Here is a 21,726-nt window from a genome sequence, read left to right as displayed (position 1 = left end):
TTATTCTCCCACCACGCCCTAGTGGATGGTAAGGCATGGAATACCGCCTGTTGGCACATGTCGGCTCAAAAAACAGTGAAAAAACCTCTGTCGACCTAGACATTGTCAAACTTATAACCTGTCAAACTAATGACCTGTCGAACTAATGACCTTTCGAACCTTTTTCCATGTCGTCCTAGACCCATGTCGACCTTTTCCCATATCGACCTAGTGGTGTCGACCTAATGACTGTTGACCATCATTCTGTAGACCAAATAACCGCATCCCCATGTAAGCAGTAACGATAGCACCTCCATCCTCATCCCGTGCACGATGCGGTGTCAGCCTGCTCACCGGATAGAGCCACTTTATTCTGTCTGAGTGTCATTGGTGTAATGGTTTCCCCGTGCGAAGAACAACATTCAAATTAGGGTTAGACAGCTGAACACACGACACTCGCCAGGGCTGAGAAATCCCATTACTGCTCCAGACATAATGGTTTAATGATGCATCAGAGTCGTCTGTACAAAGCGCTGCTGTGATTACGGCTCAGCTGCCGACTGACTGAAGGAGAACGTTTTATATCATTACACTGAACATGCCGACGCAGCCACTGAGCGCTGTCCTTCACCACAGTTGTCAAGTCACTAGCAGTATCAAGGGAGATGATAGGTCGACAGTGTCTACATAGATTGTCAATAGGTCGACGCAAAATGGTCAGAATGCAAACGTCGACACTGGCCTAAAATGGCTGCCTCCATCATGTCCGGGTACTGGGTACAATTCACACAAAAACTACATTTGGGGAACACGAGCTAATATCAGATCTGCATGTGTGATTGTAGAGCGTCACTCAGGGAGGACATCAGGAGATGGAAGAGAAGATGAATGTGTTGTAAAATAGTAGAAAAATACAGATATTAAATAAAGTGTCATTATACTCAGTTACGGTATAGTGGGTCGACCATATCTTGTAGACAGTGAATAGGATGACACCTGCAAATGGTTGACATACCATAGGTCGACATTGCCAGAAGGTTGACGTGTACATGGTTGACACCAGCAAGGTTGACACTAGCTTTTTCACATTTTTGGTGTCTATGTCGACGCGTCGACATGGACACAAATAAGTGTACCGCTGCGCTCGCCGTGCTAGAGAAGACGATTATATTCTCCCTCTGTGCCCACTTCGATAGTAATTTATGAACCAAGTCGGTATACACCAAAAAAAGAGAAAAACTAATGTCGACATTTCGGGTGTTCGGGTCCATGTCGACCTCAAGCTTGTGTTGATCTTCTATCAATGCCAACCTATGGTATGTTGACCATTTCCGGGTGTCGACCCAGGGACCGCATACCATTATGCCCATCAGGTGTTTCCCATTCGGTAAAGCTGGCGCAGGCGGGCGGACTGAGAGGTAGAGCCACGCCCCGATCACACCTTCTTTTGCAGAGTAACTTTGATGGCACTGAACACTTTGCCCATCGCCTCAAACAGCGGGTCACAGAAGGTGTGGGTGCAGAGCGAGCACGTCCGGCCAACGCACTGGATCTCTATCAGGTAGCTCTTGATGCATGGAACCACCGCCCAGATGTGGCAAAAGGAAATAAGGGCAAAGAGGACCCCCCAGATGATGGCGAGCGGTATGCCAATGAGGGACGAGAGCAGCCGGTAGCACCAGTATTTGGTTACGGTGAAGGTGGTGTAACTAGCTTTCCAGACGCCGTCAAAGCTGTGGGTGCCATGTGGTTCTGCGATCACGTCTTCAAAATCCACCTGCAATAACAAAAGGGGCAATGACAGGTTACCCGTAGCATGGGTCACTCCGTACAGTCACACATCACCCGCGGAATTGGGGTATGAATGCCAACTAGCTGAGGCAGGGCAACAGTTCTGGTATCCCCTGTTCTCATCTCCATGGTGCCAGCTGTGCCCACACACACTGATTATACCAGTATTGCCTTTATTTTGTGCCAGCAGTGCCCACCCATATCACACCAGCAATGCCACCTGGTCTTATGCCAACAGTGACCCCCAGTAACTTGTGCCCCTCAAACAAATGAAAGACATTTCCAAGCTGAGAGATGCGTGGTGATGACATCATAGACAGGCGCGTGTCATTATCGTACAATAACCTAATGATTCCATTAGGAAACAGAGGGGGCACAGAAGGTTTATTTTAATTTTTTTATTTTAGGCTTTAGTTAGAGATTACTGACTATTTCTTACCAGTTACTTACATATCACACACATATTCTGCAGTGCTTTACAGAGAATATTTACTCAGTCCCTGCCCCCGCAGAGCTTGCACTCTATATTCCATTCTAAATATACACATTAGGGTTATTCGTTTTGTGTCAGGAGTCAATTATCCAACCATCATATTTGTGGATATTGGGATGAAAAGGAGCATTTCTGGAAAACCCATACAAATAAAGAGAGAACATACAAACTCTACACAAATTGTGCCTGGGTGGGAAACAACACAAATGCCACATTGTTGTGAGGCAGTAATGCTAAACACTATGGCGTATGTGATGCTGTAATATATATATATATATATATATATATATACTAGGTGAATCATCGCGCCCTACGGGTGCTCTTCACACCGTCGTAAGGGGCTGCGCCCCCTTAATTTGTGAACATTTGTATATGAGAAAGATGGTTAGAATTGTATGAAAGATGGCCTGTATTGCAACTTGAGTTATAGGTGAAATGTGTTAAATAGAGAGCATATGATGTGGAAGGGGGGGTGTATTGTTTTGTTTAATTAAAAAGCGGTTACAGAGTAAGATGTACATTGATAGTGTGGATGGTACAGTGACATTTGTGGGTGTGGGGGGGGGCTGTGTGTGCATGTTGTTTAGGTGTGTGTGTGCAATAGTATAGTAGGGTGTTTCTGAGTCAGCGGCTCCCCACTGGCGGAGGTCACGACACAGGAAAACAGGAGGCTGGGTAGTGATAGGGGTGTGTGGGCATAAGGGGGCTAAAGAGGAGGGTGGGAGATACTGTGCAGCTTCTGCCAGTGGGTGAGGGTCCAGCGTGGCAGTACAGGAGTACAGGATGGTGGCCCTTAGTCAGTGTCTCCTCCTACTGGGTGGGAGTTCAGTTGCATGAGAGCAGGAGGCTGGGCTATGAGGCATGATAGGGGCATGTGGGCAAAACAGCGTCAGCGACTCCCCAGTGGTGGAAGTTACGGTTCAGGAGAGCAGGAAGCTGGGTTGTGATAGGGGTGTGTGAGTATACGGGGGACTAAAGAGGGGCTTAGGGGTGCCGTGAATTGCGGGAGGGGCGCGGGGGGTACCGTGAATCAAGGGAGGGAGGGGGCGCAGGTGTCGGCGAATCGCGGGAGAGGGCGGGGTCCGCAAAGCGTGGGAGGGGGCGTGAATTGCGCAAGGGGGGGTTGCAAATCGCGGGAGGGGGGGTGCGCGGGGGGTCCGTGAATTGTGGGAGGGGGGGGGGCACGGGGCGCGATGAATCACCTAGTTGGTTATATATTCTTGTAGAAGGATAGTAGGATGTTGCTGTCATTCAGAAGCATTTACATAATAAGTAATAGTAGCGGTACTTGTTTCCTAGCACGGCCACAATCGCGGCCATCGGGTGTAATTTTTAGTGGCCTGCGACGCGACCGACGCGATGCCCCCGATTTTTCCATTGAAATGCATTGAAAACAGTGAAAATCGCGTCGGTCGGGTCGTATGCGGCCAAAAATGCTTAAATGGTCCACACGCGATGGCCGCGATTTCCCCATAGGGAACAATGTTAAATGCCTCAATTTACCCGCGATGACCCCGATTTCCCATAGGAAACAATGTTAAATGGGTCAATTTACCCAAATCATCATAGGGAACAATGGTAAATGGGCCAGAAACCCCAAAAAACACCCCTGAACATTGACATGTCCCCCCAAAAGTATTTCACGCCACCCCGCGATCAATGTGAACCCGAAGCGTGGCGAGCGCAGCGAGCCCGCGAGGGGCGGCGGTACGCGTCCTCTGACCTTTTCATACCCCCACTATCCACGTCGGCGTGGAGTTGAAGCCCGAAGCGTGGCGAGCGCAGCGAGCCCCGCGAGGGGACGCGGATACCTTCACAGGTAAACGCGTCCCTTCGCGGGCTTCACACTATTCTATTCTCAACTCCACGCCGACGTGGATAGTGGGGGTATGAAAAGGTCGGAGGACGCGTACCGCCGCCCCTCACGGGCTCGCTGCGCTCGCCACGCTTCGGGTTCACGTTGATCGCGGGGTGGCGTAAACTACTTTTGGGGGGACATTTAAATGTTCAGGGGTGTTTTGGGGCCATTTACCATTGTTCCTATGATAATTTGGTTAAATTGAGCCATTTCACATTGTTTCCTATGGGAAATCATGGTCATCGCGGGTAAATTGAGGCATTTAACATTGTTCTCTAGGGGGAAATCGCGTCTGGCCCATCGCACCCGATTTTTTAGAGCATGCGATGGCCGCGATGCCCACGATTTTACACCCGATGACCACGATCATGATCGTTGTGGCCATGCTAGGAAACAAGTACCATAGTAGCAGTAAAAGGTCTGACTTAAAACACCTACAGTAAAACAGAACAGGTGTTATATATTATACAAAGAATTGGTTGATGATGTGTAGGTTGACGTGCACATAGTTCATAGTTGTCACTGGAAAAAAAGAACACAGAAAGTTCAACACATGTAAATGTTGACATAAGTGTGGCACTTCATCGGTGTCCATGTCGACACATGAGAATGAATATGAAAACATTCAAAAAAAGAAAAATAAATCTTCAAAAACTCATGTCAACCTTTTTCATTGTCGACCATAGCGTTGTTTTGCATGTACCATTTAATCCTGGGGTTGCCGTGAATCACGCGCGGGGGTAGGGAGGAGGCGAGAGGTGTCCGCGAATCACGGGAGGAGGGGTCGTGGGTGGATGCCGTGAATTGCGGGAGGGGGGGTCGCGGGGGGGGGGGGGTGTGTGTGGGTGCCGCGAATAGTGGGATGGGGGGGGGCGTGGGGGGTTGCAGTGAATCGCGGGAGGGTGGGTCGCGGGGGCGGGGGGTTGCCGCAATGACAGGAGGGGGAGTCAGGGGTGGGGTATCGCGGTAGGGGGGGTCGTGGGGGGCACCGTGAACCGCGGGAGGGGGGGCCCGGGGGGTTGGCGCGAATCGTGGGGGGGGTCGCGGGGTGCCGCGAATCGCAGGAAGGGGGGGTGTCATGGGGTGGGGCCGCGAATCGCGGGAGATGACACATGTGAATGAATATGAAAACATTGAAAAAGTTAAAAATAAATAGTCAACCTTTTTCATTGTCGACCATAGCCATGTCAGTGTTTTGCATGTACCATTTAATAGTGGGGATGCCGTGAATGGGGGGGGGGGGGGAGTGAGGGAGGTGCATACCCAACATGACCCTGTCCAGGAGGGACACATTGCTCTGTTTCTGGCCGTGTTTTGCATGTGCCATTTAATCCTGGGGTTGCCGTGAATCACGCGCGGGGGTAGGGAGGAGGCGAGAGGTGTCCGCGAATCACGGGAGGAGGGGTCGTGGGTGGATGCCGTGAATTGCGGGAGGGGGGTCGCGGGGGTGGGTGCCGCGAATTGTGGGATGGGGGGGCGCGGGGGGTTGCAGTGAATCGCGGGAGGGTGGGTCGCGGGGGCGGGGGGTTGTCGCAATGACAGGAGGGGGGGTCAGGGGTGGGGAATCGCGGTAGGGGGGGGGTCGTGGGGGGCACCGTGAACCGCGGGAGGGGGGGCCTGGGGGGTTGGCACAAATCGTGGGAGGGGGGGTCGCGGGGTGCCGCGAATCGCAGGAGGGGGGGTGTCACGGGGTGGGGCCGCGAATTGCGGGAGTCACCGGGGCTGCCGCGAATTGCGGGGGGGGGGGTCGCGGGGGGTTCCGCGAATCGCCACAAGAAAAAATCAACACAGCAAGGTCAACACATGTAAATGTTGACATAAGTGTGGCACTTCATTGGTGTCCATGTCGACACATGAGAATGAATATGAAAACATTGAAAAATAAATCTTGTCAACCTTTTTCATTGTCGACCATAGCCATGTCAGTGTTTTGCATGTGCCATTTAATCGTGGGGATGCCATGAATAGTGGGGGGGGGGGGGAGGGAGGGAGGTGCATACCCAACATGACCCTCTCCAGGAGGGACACATTGCTCTGTTTCTGGACTTTCTTCTTAATTTATGGATTACCATCACCTGTGCTTAAACACCTTTCTTATCAATTACCCTGTTTATAATGACAGGTGATGACAATCATAAATTAAGCTGGAAGTCCACAAACAGAGCATTCTGTCCCTCCTGGAGAGGGTCATGTTGGGAGGTATGGAGGTGTGGGGCGCTCACCTGGTGTGTCTGGTGAGTAGCTGTGTCTTTGCTGTGTAACATGGAGAGGCAGAGGGTGTCTGGCACTGTCTGTGGGCTCACTGGGCTGGTTCTCTGTCATGTGAGTCAGTCATGTGAGTCAGAGGCTCCACCCAGCGTTATAGCTCCAGACACACTTTGAGTGACAGATGTAGCCAAATATTTAAGAGATATATATATATTTATTTGTGTCCCGTAGCTATAATCTCATTGTCAGTAACTGGAGGATATTGTTTATTATGCCTATGGGGGTCACCTAAATGTCTCAGAGATCACTTATCATTACGCCTAATCACAGAGAGCCATAGATACTCTGAGATCTATTACTTCGCACAAACGACAATAAATTCTACTTTCAATCTTTGCTGCTGTTACTCCATTTTGTTTCTTCAAGACAACAACATGACACATGATGAGTTATTACTGGGTGTTATTATGACTCCCCTTGAGTAATCTGCAGGATTTAAGGGACCATTTTTTCAACAAGTTTTAGCTATTTAAAACTCCTTGCGTATGATAAATGGTGCTCTGCCAATCAACTTCTGTCATATGTTTGAAAAATGCCAGTTGGGTTGGAGAACCATTTATCATACACAATGAGTTGTAAACAAGTCATTTTCTCACATGTTTTTGGTAAGATTGGTGAAGAAACACTGGTGATAACAATGGAATTTAAGAGCCCGGGCACCAGCTGATTGGACGGGAACCATTTATCATCCATAAGGAGTGCTAAATAGTTCAAACTCATTGATAAATGGGTCCCATAGAGTGTAGTGTGGACCTGGCACTAGGGTCATTCATCCTCTGGATTTTCTCCAATAATGCTGCGTTTAGTGAAAGCGACTGTTCCCTCTTTGTATTCCGGTCCACGGCCAATGTCCCAGCATTTACAGTAATTATTATAATATACACAATGGCGGCTCTGCATGCAGAGAACCTGCAGAACATTAGTCAGCACCAGGTCACTGCTCTTATTAATTCTCAAGATTTCCTCTCATTCCATTACCCTTATCTCATTGGCTCAGGAGCGCTGTAACGGCAACAGCTGCGAATAGGCTGCAATTGGAAGGAAAAGACCCATTCACCTTATAGAATATAATGTACAGCGTGTTACAGCGATGGGACGGTATCAGAAAACACAATAACCGCTGTCGGGGGGGGGGGGGGGGGTGGCGAACAGTCTGTTTATTGTAGGACGCTTCTTTTAGCCTTTGACAGCATCTATCTATCTATCTATCATCACTCTGATCTATCTATCTATCTATCTATCTATCATCACTCTGATCTATCTATCTATCTATCATCACTCTATCTATCTATCTATCTATCTATCATCACTCTGATCTATCTATCTATCTATCTATCATCGCTCTGATCTATCTATCTATCTATCTATCATCACTCTGATCTATCTATCTATCTATCTATCTATCTATCTATCTATCTATCTATCATCACTCTGATCTATCTATCTATCTATCTATCATCACTCTGATCTATCTATCTATCATCACTCTGATCTATCTATCTATCTATCTATCTATCTATCTATCATCACTCTATCTATCTATCTATCTATCTATCTATCTATCTATCTATCATCACTCTGATCTATCTATCTATCATCACTCTGATCTATCTATCTATCTATCTATCTATCTATCATCACTCTATCTATCTATCTATCTATCTATCTATCTATCTATCTATCTATCTATCTATCTAATTATCTATCTATCTATCTATCTATCTATCTATCTATCTATCTATCATCACTCTGATCTATCTATCTATCTATCTATCTATCTATCATCACTCTGATCTATCTATCTATCTATCTATCTATCATCACTCTGATCTATCTATCTATCTATCTATCTATCTATCATCACTCTGATCTATCTATCTATCTATCATCACTCTATCTATCTATCTATCTATCTATCTATCATCACTCTGATCTATCTATCTATATATCTATCATCACTCTATCTATCTATCTATCTATCTATCTATCTATCTATCTATCTATCTATCTATCATCACTCTGATCTATCTATCTATCTATCATCACTCTATCTATCTATCTATCTATCTATCATCACTCTGATCTATCTATCTATCTAACTATCTATCTATCTATCATCACTCTGATCTATCTATCTATCTATCTATCTATCATCACTCTGATCTATCTATCTATCTATCTATCTATCTATCATCACTCTATCTATCATCACTCTATCTATCTATCTATCTATCTATCTATCTATCATCACTCTATCTATCTATCTATCTATCTATCTATCTATCTATCTATCTATCTATCATCACTCTGATCTATCTATCTATCTATCTATCTATCTATCTATCTATCATCACTCTGATCTATCTATCTATCTATCTATCTATCTATCTATCTATCATCACTCTGATCTATCTATCTATCATCACTCTGATCTATCTATCTATCTATCTATCGATCTATCTATCATCACTCTATCTATCTATCTATCTATCTATCTATCTAATTATCTATCTATCTATCTATCATCACTCTGATCTATCTATCTATCTATCTATCTATCTATCTATCATCACTCTGATCTATCTATCTATCTATCATCACTCTGATCTATCTATCTATCTATCTATCATCACTCTGATCTATCTATCTATCTATCTATCTATCATCACTCTATCTATCTATCTATCTATCTATCTATCATCACTCTGATCTATCTATCTATCTATATATCTATCATCACTCTATCTATCTATCTATCTATCTATCTATCATCACTCTGATCTATCTATCTATCTATCTATCTATCATCACTCTATCTATCTATCTATCTATCTATCTATCTATCTATCTATCTATCTATCATCACTCTGATCTATCTATCTATCTATCTATCTATCTATCTATCTATCTATCTATCTATCTATCTATCTATCATCACTCTGATCTATCTATCTATCTATCTATCTATCTATCTATCTATCTATCTATCATCACTCTGATCTATCTATCTATCTATCTATCTATCTATCTATCTATCTATCTATCATCACTCTGATCTATCTATCATCACTCTATCTATCTATCTATCTATCTATCATCACTCTGATCTATCTATCCATCTATCTATCATCACTCTATCTATCTATCTATCTATCTATCTATCATCACTCTGATCTATCTATCTATCATCACTCTATCTATCTATCATCACTCTATCTATCTATCTATCTATCTATCTATCTATCTATCTATCTATCTATCTATCTATCTGTATATCTATCATCACTCTGATCTATCTATCTATCTATCTATCTATCTATCTATCTATCATCACTCTGATCTATCTATCTATCTATCATCACTCTGATCTATCTATCTATCTATCTATCTATCTATCTATCTATCTATCTATCTATCTATCTATCTATCTATCTATCTATCTATCTATCTATCTATCTATCTATCTGTTACACTCCAGAAACAGCCAATGGGATCCCAAATCTCAGGTGGTGCTCATACTAACCTCTTCCCAGGAGGAAGTTGGTGGTCCGGCAATAGTGACGTCATTACTGAGTGAGAGACGCTCTCTGCTGAGTGGTGACACCAAAATTGCGGCTCCTCCTCAGTGACAGGAGACAGACGCTGCATTGTAATCTCCTCAGTGACAGGAGACAGACGCTGCCCTGCAGCCCATAGGTAAAAAACACCACTGGTCTCTGTAACTCCAGCAGCTCCGTGCCCTGTATCCCTCCAGCAGCTCCATGCCCTGTGTCCCTCCAGCAGCTCCATGCCCTGTGTCCCTCCAGCAGCTTCGTGCCCTGTGTCCCTCCAGCAGCTCCATGCCCTGTGTCCCTCCAGCAGCTCCATGCCCTGTGTCCCTCCAGCAGCTCCATGCCCTGTGTCCCTCCAGCAGCTTCTTGCCCTGTGTCCCTCCAGCAGCTCCATACCCTGTGTCCCTCCAGCAGCTCCATGCCCTGTGTCCCTCCAGCAGCTCCGTGCCCTGTGTCCCTCCAGCAGCTTCATGCCCTGTATCCCTCCAGCAGCTCCGTGCCCTGTGTCCCTCCAGCAGCTCCATGCCCTGTATCCCTCCAGCAGCTCCATACCCTGTGTCCCTCCAGCAGCTCCATGCCCTGTGTCCCTCCAGCAGCTCACTGTCCATCTCCCTCAGCAACTCCATGCCCTGTGTCCCTCCAGCAGCTTCGTGCCCTGTGTCCCTCCAGCAGCTCCATGCCCTGTGTCCCTCCAGCAGCTCCATGCCCTGTGTCCCTCCAGCAGCTCCATGCCCTGTGTCCCTCCAGCAGCTCCATGCCCTGTGTCCCTCCAGCAGCTCCATGCCCTGTGTCCCTCCAGCAGCTCCATGCCCTGTGTCCCTCCAGCAGCTTCGTGCCCTGTGTCCCTCCAGCAGCTCCATGCCCTGTGTCCCTCCAGCAGCTCCATGCCCTGTGTCCCTCCAGCAGCTCCATGCCCTGTGTCCCTCCAGCAGCTCCATGCCCTGTGTCCCTCCAGCAGCTTCGTGCCCTGTGTCCCTCCAGCAGCTCCATGCCCTGTGTCCCTCCAGCAGCTCCATGCCCTGTGTCCCTCCAGCAGCTCCATACCCTGTGTCCCTCCAGCAGCTTCATGCCCTGTATCCCTCCAGCAGCTCCGTGCCCTGTGTCCCTCCAGCAGCTTCATGCCCTGTATCCCTCCAGCAGCTCCGTGCCCTGTGTCCCTCCAGCAGCTCCGTGCCCTGTGTCCCTCCAGCAGCTCCATGCCCTGTGTCCCTCCAGCAGCTCCATGCCCTGTGTCCCTCCAGCAGCTCCATGCCCTGTGTCCCTCCAGCAGCTCCATGCCCTGTGTCCCTCCAGCAGCTTCGTGCCCTGTGTCCCTCCAGCAGCTCCATGCCCTGTGTCCCTCCAGCAGCTCCATGCCCTGTGTCCCTCCAGCAGCTCCATACCCTGTGTCCCTCCAGCAGCTTCATGCCCTGTATCCCTCCAGCAGCTCCGTGCCCTGTGTCCCTCCAGCAGCTTCATGCCCTGTATCCCTCCAGCAGCTCCGTGCCCTGTGTCCCTCCAGCAGCTCCATGCCCTGTATCCCTCCAGCAGCTCCATACCCTGTGTCCCTCCAGCAGCTCCATGCCCTGTGTCCCTCCAGCAGCTCACTGTCCATCTCCCTCAGCAACTCCATGCCCTGTGTCCCTCCAGCAGCTTCGTGCCCTGTGTCCCTCCAGCAGCTCCATGCCCTGTATCCCTCCAGCAGATCCATGCCCTGTATCCCTCCAGCAGATCCATGCCCTGTGTCCCTCCAGCAGCTCCATGCCCTGTATCCCTCCAGCAGATCCATGCCCTGTGTCCCTCCAGCAGCTCCGTGCCCTGTATCCCTCCAGCAGCTCCGTGCCCTGTATCCCTCCAGCAGCTCCGTGCCCTGTGTCCCTCCAGCAGCTCCATGCCCTGTGTCCCTCCAGCAGCTCCGTGCCCTGTATCCCTCCAGCAGCTCCGTGCCCTGTGTCTCTTCAGCAGCTCTATGCCCTGTGTCCCTCCAGCAGCTTCCCCACCTCTGTGTCCCTATAGCAGCTCCAAGCCCTGTGCCCCTCCAGCAGCTTCCCCACCTCTGTGTCCCTCAGCAGCTCCATGCCCTGTGTCCCTCCAGCAGCTTCCCCACCTCTGTGTCCCTCAGCAACTCCATGACCTGTGTCCCTCCAGCCCCCTCTCACCCTGTCTTCAGCCAGCACAGATCCCGCTCCTCTTAGTGGCGCTTCTTCACTTCAGCGGCGGTGATGGCATCACATCATAGGTACCTACCCTCCTGCATTCCGCAGGAGACTTCCTGACATAGCAGCAATCTCCCTCTGTCCTTCATTAGTCTAGCAATCTCCCTCATGTCATCTAGCCTACATTACACTGTTACATCATAGTTACCTCCCCTCCTGCATTCTGCAGGAGACTCCCTGACATAGCAGCAATCTCCCTCTCTCCTTCATTAGTCTAGCAATCTCCCTCATGTCACCTAGCCCACATTGCACTGTTACATCATAGTTACCTCCCCTCCTGCATTCTGCAGGAGACTCCCTGACATCTCTCCCTCATTAGTCTAGCAATCTCCCTCATGTCACCTAGCCTACATTACACTGTTACATCATAGTTACCTCCCCTCCTGCATTCTGCAGGAGACTCCCTGACATAGCAGCAATCTCCCTCTCTCCTTCATTAGTCTAGCAATCTCCCTCTTGTCACCTAGCCCACATTACACTGTTACATCATAGTTACCTCCCCTCCTGCATTCTGCAGGAGACTCCCTGACATAGCAGCAATCTCCCTCTCTCCTTCATTAGTCTAGCAATCTCCCTCATGTCACCTAGCCCACATTACACTGTTACATCATAGTTACCTCCCCTCCTGCATTCTGCAGAAGACTCCCTGACATAGCAGCAATCTCCCTCTCTCCCTCATTAGTCTAGCAATCTCCCTCATGTCACCTAGCCCACATTACACTGTTACATCATAGTTACCTCCCCTCCTGCATTCTACAGGAGACTCCCTGACATAGCAGCAATCTCCCTTTCTCCCTCATTAGTCTAGCAATCTCCCTCATGTCACCTAGCCCACATTACACTGTTACATCATAGTTACCTCCCCTCCTGCATTCTACAGGAGACTCCCTGAAATAGCAGCAATCTCCCTCTCTCCCTCATTAGTCTAGCAATCTCCCTCATGTCACCTAGCCCACATTACATTGTTACATCATAGTTACCTCCCATCCTGCATTCTGCAGGAGACTCCCTGACATAGCAGCAATCTCCCTCTCTCCCTCATTAGTCTACCAATCTCCCTCATGTCACCTAGCCCACATTACACTGTTACAATTTTGGGGAAAAGGGAATGAGAGATAGATACAGTTACATTGAATCATCAGCACCATTTCCCAGCACTTTACCAAGTATAGTATCTCTTACTAACTGCTTTGGGGCTTATCTACATTTGGATATAAGTCATTTTAAAGATTCCCCTCAGATGTAGCAGTACACACCTACGCTTCTAGGTGCCACGTTCACAATCTCTTCTCACAATCTCTCCATATATGAAACTAGCCATACCCTTTGGGAGGAGCATGACACGCCCCTTTAATGGGGCGCTGTGCAAAATTCTACTACCAACTATAAACTCCCTGAAATTAGTTTTCAAAAGTAGGCAAGTATGCAATACATACGCCGTGCCAGAAGAAGAAGAAGCCGCTGGGACAGGCTTTTCTTTTGGAATTACTGTTCAGCGCAGTGGTAGAGGTGGAACTCAGTCCCCCCCTCACTTTAACCCCTGGTGTACTGTACAAAAATTACTACAGCGGGGTGACTAGATCGATGCCAGCTGCTAATGCGTTCAGCAGCAATCAGATCCGAATCAGGCCGATAATCTGTCCCTTTATCTACACAGCTTCTAAATACGCTACAATAGCAGGCGGTGTGTCAGTGCGCCGGGGTGTGTGACAGTGAGGGGCTGGGATTAATGCAGGAATGTGGGGGTAACAGTGACCACAGCATATATGTGACAGATGTGCAACTGAGCTTTGCAGTAAATACACAAATCATTTCTATTTTCAAGCATATAATACTAATTATATGGATCATGGAAACTCCAAACCCACTGCCCTCCCCCTCTCACCCCATTTACACGGGCTTCCTTCGCATGCTCCAGATTCCACTCTCAGTCCAAAAATATACCGGCGGGCTAATGCCGGCGTGGGTGGAAGGGAATTAGACTGTAAGCTCCACTGGGGCAGGGATTGATGGGAAAGATCAAACATCCTCTGTGAAGCGCTACGTGATACGGGTGCTCTATATAAACACAGGATAAAAAGAAAAGGTTACTAATATCCTGCGTGCAGCGATTCCACACCGAGGCACAGTAAGGGCCTTATTCAGACCTGCTTGCTAGGCTGCATATATTTGTTACTTAGCGAGCTGCCCGCCCACCTGCCACCCAAATCCGCTCAATAGTATGCACTCGCATACACGCCCTGGAAATGCCGATAACGCGTGTGCCTTTTGCTGCCACTCTCAGTTATTGCGCTACGATAAAAATATAACCGTTGGGGGGGGGGGCGCTGCAAAATGTTTCAGGCGGTGAATGGTATATTTAATGTTACCGAGCTCCTGATGACCCATATTACAGGAGATAGCTGCTCATGAATGCACTGTCCGATGGCCACGCATGTGCAGAAGGCTGCTGAAAAATGACAGTTAGGAGCTGGTTGGCTGGTACTTTATCTCCACCCAGGTCTTAGTAAATTGACCCCTTAGCCCAAGGTGATAACCAATGCAAGCCACAGACCTTGATGACGTCTTCATTAATCCTCTTGGGGTCTCTGTCCACCAGGTCGATCTCTTTGGTGAGAATATCCTTGGAGATCCGGTCTTCATAGTAGGACTGTTCCTCGGCCATGACCACGTCCCGCGTCCGACTCACCTCACAGGCACTGTGCAGCCAGTCACTGCCACTTGCGTGTGGCTCGTGGAGTCAGAGGAATGTCCGCCGGTCTTTGTGGTATGTCTCTGACAGCTGAGCCCCTTCCATGGAGGCCAGAGAACAGCTGGGGCTGAGCCCGGCACGCTGGCATATCTGACTGCATGGCATTTCTCAGCTGAAAGCCAGCCCCCGGATCACTTTAGGACAAGCAGATAATAGGCGTGGGGGGGGACAATAAAATGTCGACCAGGGTAACCAATGTTGTTTTTTGACACAAGTTTAATTGGACTTTGGGTGTCATTCATATGGGTTTGCAAAATGGGAAAAACCATGCTGCACTGCAGGTGGGGCAGATGTAACCGGTGCAGAGAGGTGAGTTATTTGGGGGAGTTATTTTGTTTCTGTGCAGGGTAAATACTGGCTGCTTTATTCTTACACTGCAATTTAGATTTCAGTTGGAACACACCCCACCCAAATGTAACCCTCTAAGCACCTGTTACATCTGCCCCGCCTGCAGTGCAGAATGGTTTTGGCCATTAAAGAAGGAGTTTGCTTTTGAAAACCAGCCTGAACCACCCCCTTTGTATACACTCCAAATACTCACAGGGTTAATGTAACGCTTGCGTGATTTGGGCATTGGTGAGATGTATTAAATTTAATCATTTTATACTACATAGATACCCAATGTCACTTTTACCATCTCAGAGCTACAAGTGTTTGTTCCAGGGTCAGAACGCAGGAAAGTCTCACACTCGCAGCAAAAACCTTTAAACTCCACGTTCAAAGTGTGGCCCCTCGCATGTAATCTGTCACAGTCCCTGAGCTGGGAACTGCCCCAGGGTAAATATTGACTTCCAATCCCAGATGATTCATTCTCCCTGCCCAGGGTGAGTGATGGGGTGGAAGGAGGATGTGAGGCCGGCAGAGGTGGGAGGTCACGCAGACTGTTATATGGGCATCTGATAGAGACGCCTCTGCCCCCTGGCATGGGTGTAGGGCCTGGACGAGAGTGTGACAGGTGAGGGGGGATTATTCAGCCCAGTACCTGATTGAAGTAGATATACACGCACACATTAGCGCCAAAATAAAAACCACATGTGAACTCTTGTAAGAAAGGAAAAGAGGACATAGAGGGTTATTCAGACCTGCGTTCTCATGTGTCCACCCAACAATTGCCCCCCTGCCCAGCCCCATTGAGCAGACGCTCCAGCGAGTGTGAAGGCGTTCGCGAGAACATGCGTATTTTCGTTCATGCATATACGCAAACCCCCATCATCGGCCGGTGTAGCGAATTCAGACCTGGCTGAGCAGGGCTGAATCATCCCAAAAGATTGATGGCGGTGAACGTAAGACGCCCTATTTGTATAACGCAATTACTATGCACATATTTTGGCTTATAGTATTGAATATCGGGGACCCAGAGGAAACGTTTTCCCCGATGTAACGTAAGCCTGATTATACATGGCCGGTCGCCAGCGACTATTACATTTCTCTATATATTTTCTGTAGAATTAGGCGCTGACTTTCTGGGTTTATTTATCTGCTCCTATGGTCTCTGCACCCACCCAGATGTATGTAGTCATTGTGTCATGCTTAGAACCGCTGTAAGCCTATCACCCTGGACACAGCCCCTGGACAATGGACACAGCCCCTGGACAATGGACACAGCCCCTGGACAATAGACACAGCCCCTGGACAATGGACACAGCCCCTGGACAGTGGACACAGCCCCTGCACACTGGACACAGCCCCTGACACACTGAACATACCTCCCAACTTTGCCAGTTCAGCAGGCGGGATGCTGCTGCTGCGCGCCGTAGTCGCGCCAAAATTTTCAGGGGCGTGGCCTAATTTGTGGCGTGGCCTATACTCGCGGCTCTCCCGCGATGACACGCCCCCATTTTGCCACTATGGGGGCATGACCCAGAGGCTCTGTGAGCCTCTAGCCATGCCCCCAGCCCCCTGGCTGCGGGAATAGACGCTGTGCGCATGCGCACAGCGTTTATTAACCGCTGCTTAGCAGCTGACAGGGGGGACTCCCAACAGCCCCCCCACACCGTGGGACACTGCCGCCCGCGGGTGGGACAGCGGGACAGGCCCTGATAATCGGGACTGTCCCGCTAAAATCGGGACTGTTGGGAGGTATGCACTGAACACAGCCCCTGTACACAGCCCCTGTACACTGGACACAGCCCCTGACACACTGGACACAGCCCCTGGACAGTGGACACCGCCCCTGTACACTGGACACAGACCCTTGTATTATGGACACTGCAGCTCCTTTACACTGAGTGTACAGTCAGCAGCACTGCAGCCAATAGTTTACAACAAAATAAAAAATCAGTCACTAAATAAATCACAGCACAGAGCACAGAACACGGAGCACAGAGCACAGAACACGGAGCACAGATATCAACCACCCTCTTCCCTCTCCTATAATTGAGTAAAGATGGCGGGGCGCGCGTGCGTCTTATATAGAATCCAGCGCGATGATGATGTTTTGCCTCGTTTTTGGTCCGGAATTCAGGCGGGAACTCCCGAGCCGACTCGGATCCTGACTCGGATCACTATATTCGGATCTGCCAGATCCCGGAGATCCGGACCCGCTCATCTCTACTTAGAACCACTGCAAGAGGGTTTTATTTATCTGCCCCTATGGTCTCTGCACCCACCCAGATCTATGTAGTCATTGTGTCATGCTTAGAACCGCTGTAAGAGGGGTTTATTTTCCTGACAACCTTATGGGGCGCAGTTTATTCTTCATTTGGAGAAATTTAAGTTGACCCCGAACCAGGCCGCAGTGTACAGAACAGCCCCGGACCGTACCCCCATGGTGCAGGGTGATTTACACGTTCTCTTACAGGTTTTACTAAAGAAATTGGGGTGACGTTTCTTTTATTTTAACTTTACTCTGTTTTCTTCAGCCATGTCGGTGTATCATCAGGCAGAACTTATTAAAAATCTTCACTTTAAAATTCCATGATTGCATCCATTCATTTCTTTCAAGATGATGTAACAACCCAACGCGTTTCGTCTTTTAAAAGAACTTCATCAGGGGTTTTTTACACAATGAAATAGTAATGATTCAAACAATGATGTTAATAACGCTTTGTTCAGAGGTCCCACAATAACGGGTTAAGATGTTTCATCGAAGATAATACGTGACCAATGTCTCTAGGAAAGTATATCATTCTGTTATCCAAAGGCAAACAATTTGGATAGGGAAAAGTCAAGAGATAGTAGAAACCTGTCACATAGAAGTTTGGGTTAGGTGAAACTTCTCTCAAAACTTCTTTCAATAGTAAGCAGTAGGTGGGGTCACTACCCCGAAACAGTCGGTGCCTGAGAACTGTATCAGTTAGGAAAACCTCCAGCAGACGGAATAAATATATATATATAATTTTTACTGCAAATAAACTGTAAATATGCTTACAGCTGGGATGGGCTACCCCCTGCCCTTTGCGGCTTCCCATCTATGTTGGTGGGAAAACCATGCTACTTACATTTTCCCTTTGCTCCGAGCCCTGCACCCAAGTATCTATATCAATCCGCCCATTTTCCTTGTGTTTCCCTTTCTAAGCACAAGGTCAGACCACAGAGACGAACTTACCCCAGCGGGAACTAACATTCTTCCACCCACCGTGGACAATGGGATCTTTAATCCCCGCCTGAAGAATCAGTGAATAGGTTTCCTGTGTGAAGAGTGAATCCCACCTGATAATTATAACACATGCCGCTGACCTTGCTCCCAGGATTGATCATGGCTTGCGCTGATGTCCTAGCAGGGAAGCCAAGACTCACATTTCTTGCTGAATGTTCCTCTGTGTTCTGATGAATTTTCCATACTTGTAGAAGAATGAAGCGGGTAGAGTGAGGGTTAGATGCTCTCGGAGGGAGCCTTAGAGTTTTGGTAGCGCAAAGAAAAACATGTTGTATAACCCAATAGAATCGTAGAATGTACACAAGTGATGAATAATGATCTTTAAATAACTACAGCAACCAGTATAACTGTAGCAGTGCCAAATGTACCTGCTGTAACTAAGCGGCTGCTCGTTCACATCCAAATTTGGCCTAGCCTCAAATAGTGGGGGTCTAATTCTATTATTCTGCAGCCTATTACCCATAGCAACCTCATACATTTGTACCATAGTTTCTTACCCTCCCCCATCCTGCAGGAGGCTCCCGTTTCATAAATCTCTGGAGACAGAAGCACAGCAGCAAATGATCACACATGGTATTACCTTTGCTGGTGTGCACTTATCCATAGCATGCTGCTGCTACTGCTAGTGAGTTAATTATGGGAAGAATTTTTGTTCGCAATCTTTCGGTAGTTAAACACATTCGATGAATTAGAGCAGGCATGTCCAAACTATGGCCCTCCAGCTGTTGTGAAACTACAAGTCCCATCGTGCCTTGCCACATTTTTTTCTATTAAGGAATGCTAAAACTATGACAAGGCATGCTGGGATGTGTAGTTTCCCAACAGCTGGTGGGCCACAGTTTGGACCTGCCTGAATTAGAGTATCTGATGTCCACAACGATTTGGCTAATGCTATCATGATATAGAAAACAACACATTCAATAAATACAGGTAGAGTTTACAAGTTGCATACAGTCCAGCATTTAATACACCGTTCACATACTTATTTGCTTATATTGTTACTAAGTTTATATAGCAATAGCTTGTAACAACAAGCATTTAAGCATAGACACGCCCATGTGGAGCTAGACACGCCCATATGTGGCAATAGACACACCCTTTAGGCAGGGTGTGACACACTTTTTGATAGTGCACCGTGCTTCATGCTTCACATTCTGCTGTAATCAGGGCCGGCGCCACCACTAGGCAGCCTTAGGCATTTGCCTAGGGCGTCGGCCACTGGAGGGCGGAAGTTGGAGCAGCTGTCCCCCCCTCCACCCCTGTCGCCGCCCCCGTGAAAAGTGACACGCCAGGCTGGGGTGAGTCCGCAAGAGCATTCCCAACCCCCCCTCCCCCGGCTACTAGCCGGGTCCCACGCATGCCCGGCACCCCCCCTCCTCCCCCTCCGTGTAGCGGCCGCCTGACACCCCCTCTCTCCCGGCTACTGTGCCGGGTTTGACGCACACGCCCGGCACCCGTTCCCCCCCCCCCCCCTCCGTGTAGCAGCCGCCCGACACCTCTCCTCCCCTGGCTACTGTGTAGCACAGTAGCCGGGCCACCTCCTCCTCCGTGGACCGGGTGAGCGCCGGGGCGCCCCCCAACCCCCGCCTGGGGCGCTCCGGTGCCTTGCACTGGCCCTGGCTGTAATCTCCCTGGTTCTAGATTTTCAAAAGTAGGCAAGTATGGTTTGTGTCTATAGCACAATGAATGAGGTCCTTAGTATACCTTATAATACACAAATTAGAAAATAGACATCACCCTGTACCCTGTATGTTCTTTGACTGCTGGGCAAAGTCGAATTATACGTTTCCTGCAATAAAAGGGATTTGGTGCAGTTGTCCCTCTGGCGCTAGTAAGCGCAGTACAGGGTGCACAACGCCATCAAAATGTTAATTTTCAGAACAGAGCGTACTGTACTTAGTATCATATTTATTTCCAACGAGTACATTTAATAAGTGCGGCCATTGCTAATGTTAGGAAGAAGGAAGAAGATGTAGCATACCCAGAAAGCTCACTGGGCTGCCACCCACTCTGCCATCGGCTGACGGCCTGACGAAGGTGTAGGCGATGCGGAATCCTGTACAAAAGTTCTGGATACATATTTTGGGGCTGTAACACTATAACAAAGGACGGGCGCAGATAATTGTGTTCCCTTTGTGCATTCGCTGCTCACATTGTTGACAATCAGACAATTTAAATATGTACAAAGCAGGCGAGCGGAAAGAGAATTAACATGCTAATTTTCCCGTCACACTTTGTGACTTCCATGAGTTTATGGCGGCGAATACACACAAAGCTGCTGTCGCACGCACAGAGATAGAGAAGTTCAACAACCAGCTGCCAGTAAGTGAGGATAGAGGTCAACGCAAAATCAAATGGTTTAAAATCAAATAATACCACCTTTTCAATGGTGCATTAACATCTTCCGATACAGCAATAAATACTTAGAACAACTGGTACACTTCATTATCTGTCTCAGAGAGACTACTATCCAGGGCCGTCTTAACAGCAGTGTGGGCCCCTGGGCAAAGCAATGCACTGGGGCCCTTACCCATTCTCCCCTCCTATGGGTGGGGGGTGCTATCAGCAGCAGCTTTGATGTCCCACGGGTGGCAGGGGGTGCTCTATCTTCCATTCAACATGTAGGACCTGGAGCAGTAACTTCTGCTAATTACTCCTTTACTGCATAGGCGGTGGGAGGGTGAACACTAACGTGTAGAAGGTAGCACTGAGCTGAATGAAGGGTCCCTTGTAAATGACTTCCAGGGAGGTAGGGGGTGTTATATACGCAGGGGAGGGTTGGATAATGGAGTGGGCTTAATATCCGTCATTTTCCGGTGGAAAAATAGCTTGTTTGACTGCAGATATCGCCATTATCTGGAAATAGATTTCTTAGCCTTCAATAGTATAAAAACCTAGAGTCCCAACTTTCAGGGGGTGCTGGGAACTTGGGGATCAGAGATCAGGAGCCAGAGCAATCCATTGACAAAAATATAAAACTGTGCACCAGATGTTTGGAGCTGGAGCAGGGACCGGCTGCTGGAAGGCTGATATCTCTGGTTCTGGGCAGGATAGAGACAAGCCGCTAGTGTCCACAGAAAGGGGAGAGTCCCAGCTTTTGAAATATACTCTCAGAAAAACTCTGTCAGAGAGAACCTGAGAAATATGACTGGGAATTGTAATTAACAGGTCAGATGTGGACTGCTGCTTTGAAGTTGGATATCTCCAGTTCCCCAGGGCCGATTTTCCAAATTCTGGTATC

General features: G+C 48.3%; 1 protein-coding gene across 1 annotated transcript; it reads right to left on the bottom strand.

The window, feature by feature from the left end:
* Positions 1 to 1,310: 1,310 nt before the first annotated feature.
* On the bottom strand, positions 1,311 to 14,806 carry CAV3 (caveolin 3). Its single transcript, XM_083157973.1, has 2 exons — positions 14,690 to 14,806; positions 1,311 to 1,756 (listed from the first exon to the last, which is right to left on the bottom strand). Exons 1-2 carry the CDS (start codon positions 14,798 to 14,800, stop codon positions 1,415 to 1,417), a joined length of 453 nt encoding a protein of 150 aa, XP_083014099.1. The 5' UTR covers positions 14,801 to 14,806; the 3' UTR covers positions 1,311 to 1,414.
* Between the last annotated feature and the right edge of the window lie 6,920 nt (positions 14,807 to 21,726).

Source organism: Crinia signifera, chromosome 8 (assembly GCF_055691185.1).
Source record: "Crinia signifera chromosome 8, ASM5569118v1, whole genome shotgun sequence".
Lineage (NCBI taxonomy): Eukaryota > Metazoa > Chordata > Amphibia > Anura > Myobatrachidae > Crinia > Crinia signifera.
Note: the sequence above shows the minus strand (reverse complement) of the source record. Positions and strands in the feature narration are given on the sequence as shown.

What these genes read in the sequence shown, in the direction of transcription:
- CAV3 (XM_083157973.1), bottom strand. Translation starts at nt 14,800, where the DNA reads ATGGCCGAGGAACAGTCCTACTATGAAGACCGGATCTCCAAGGATATT. An exon ending in TTAATGAAGACGTCATCAAG is followed by an intron (nt 1,757 to 14,689) that starts GTCTGTGGCTTG and finishes TTGTTATTGCAG; the next exon opens with GTGGATTTTGAAGACGTGAT.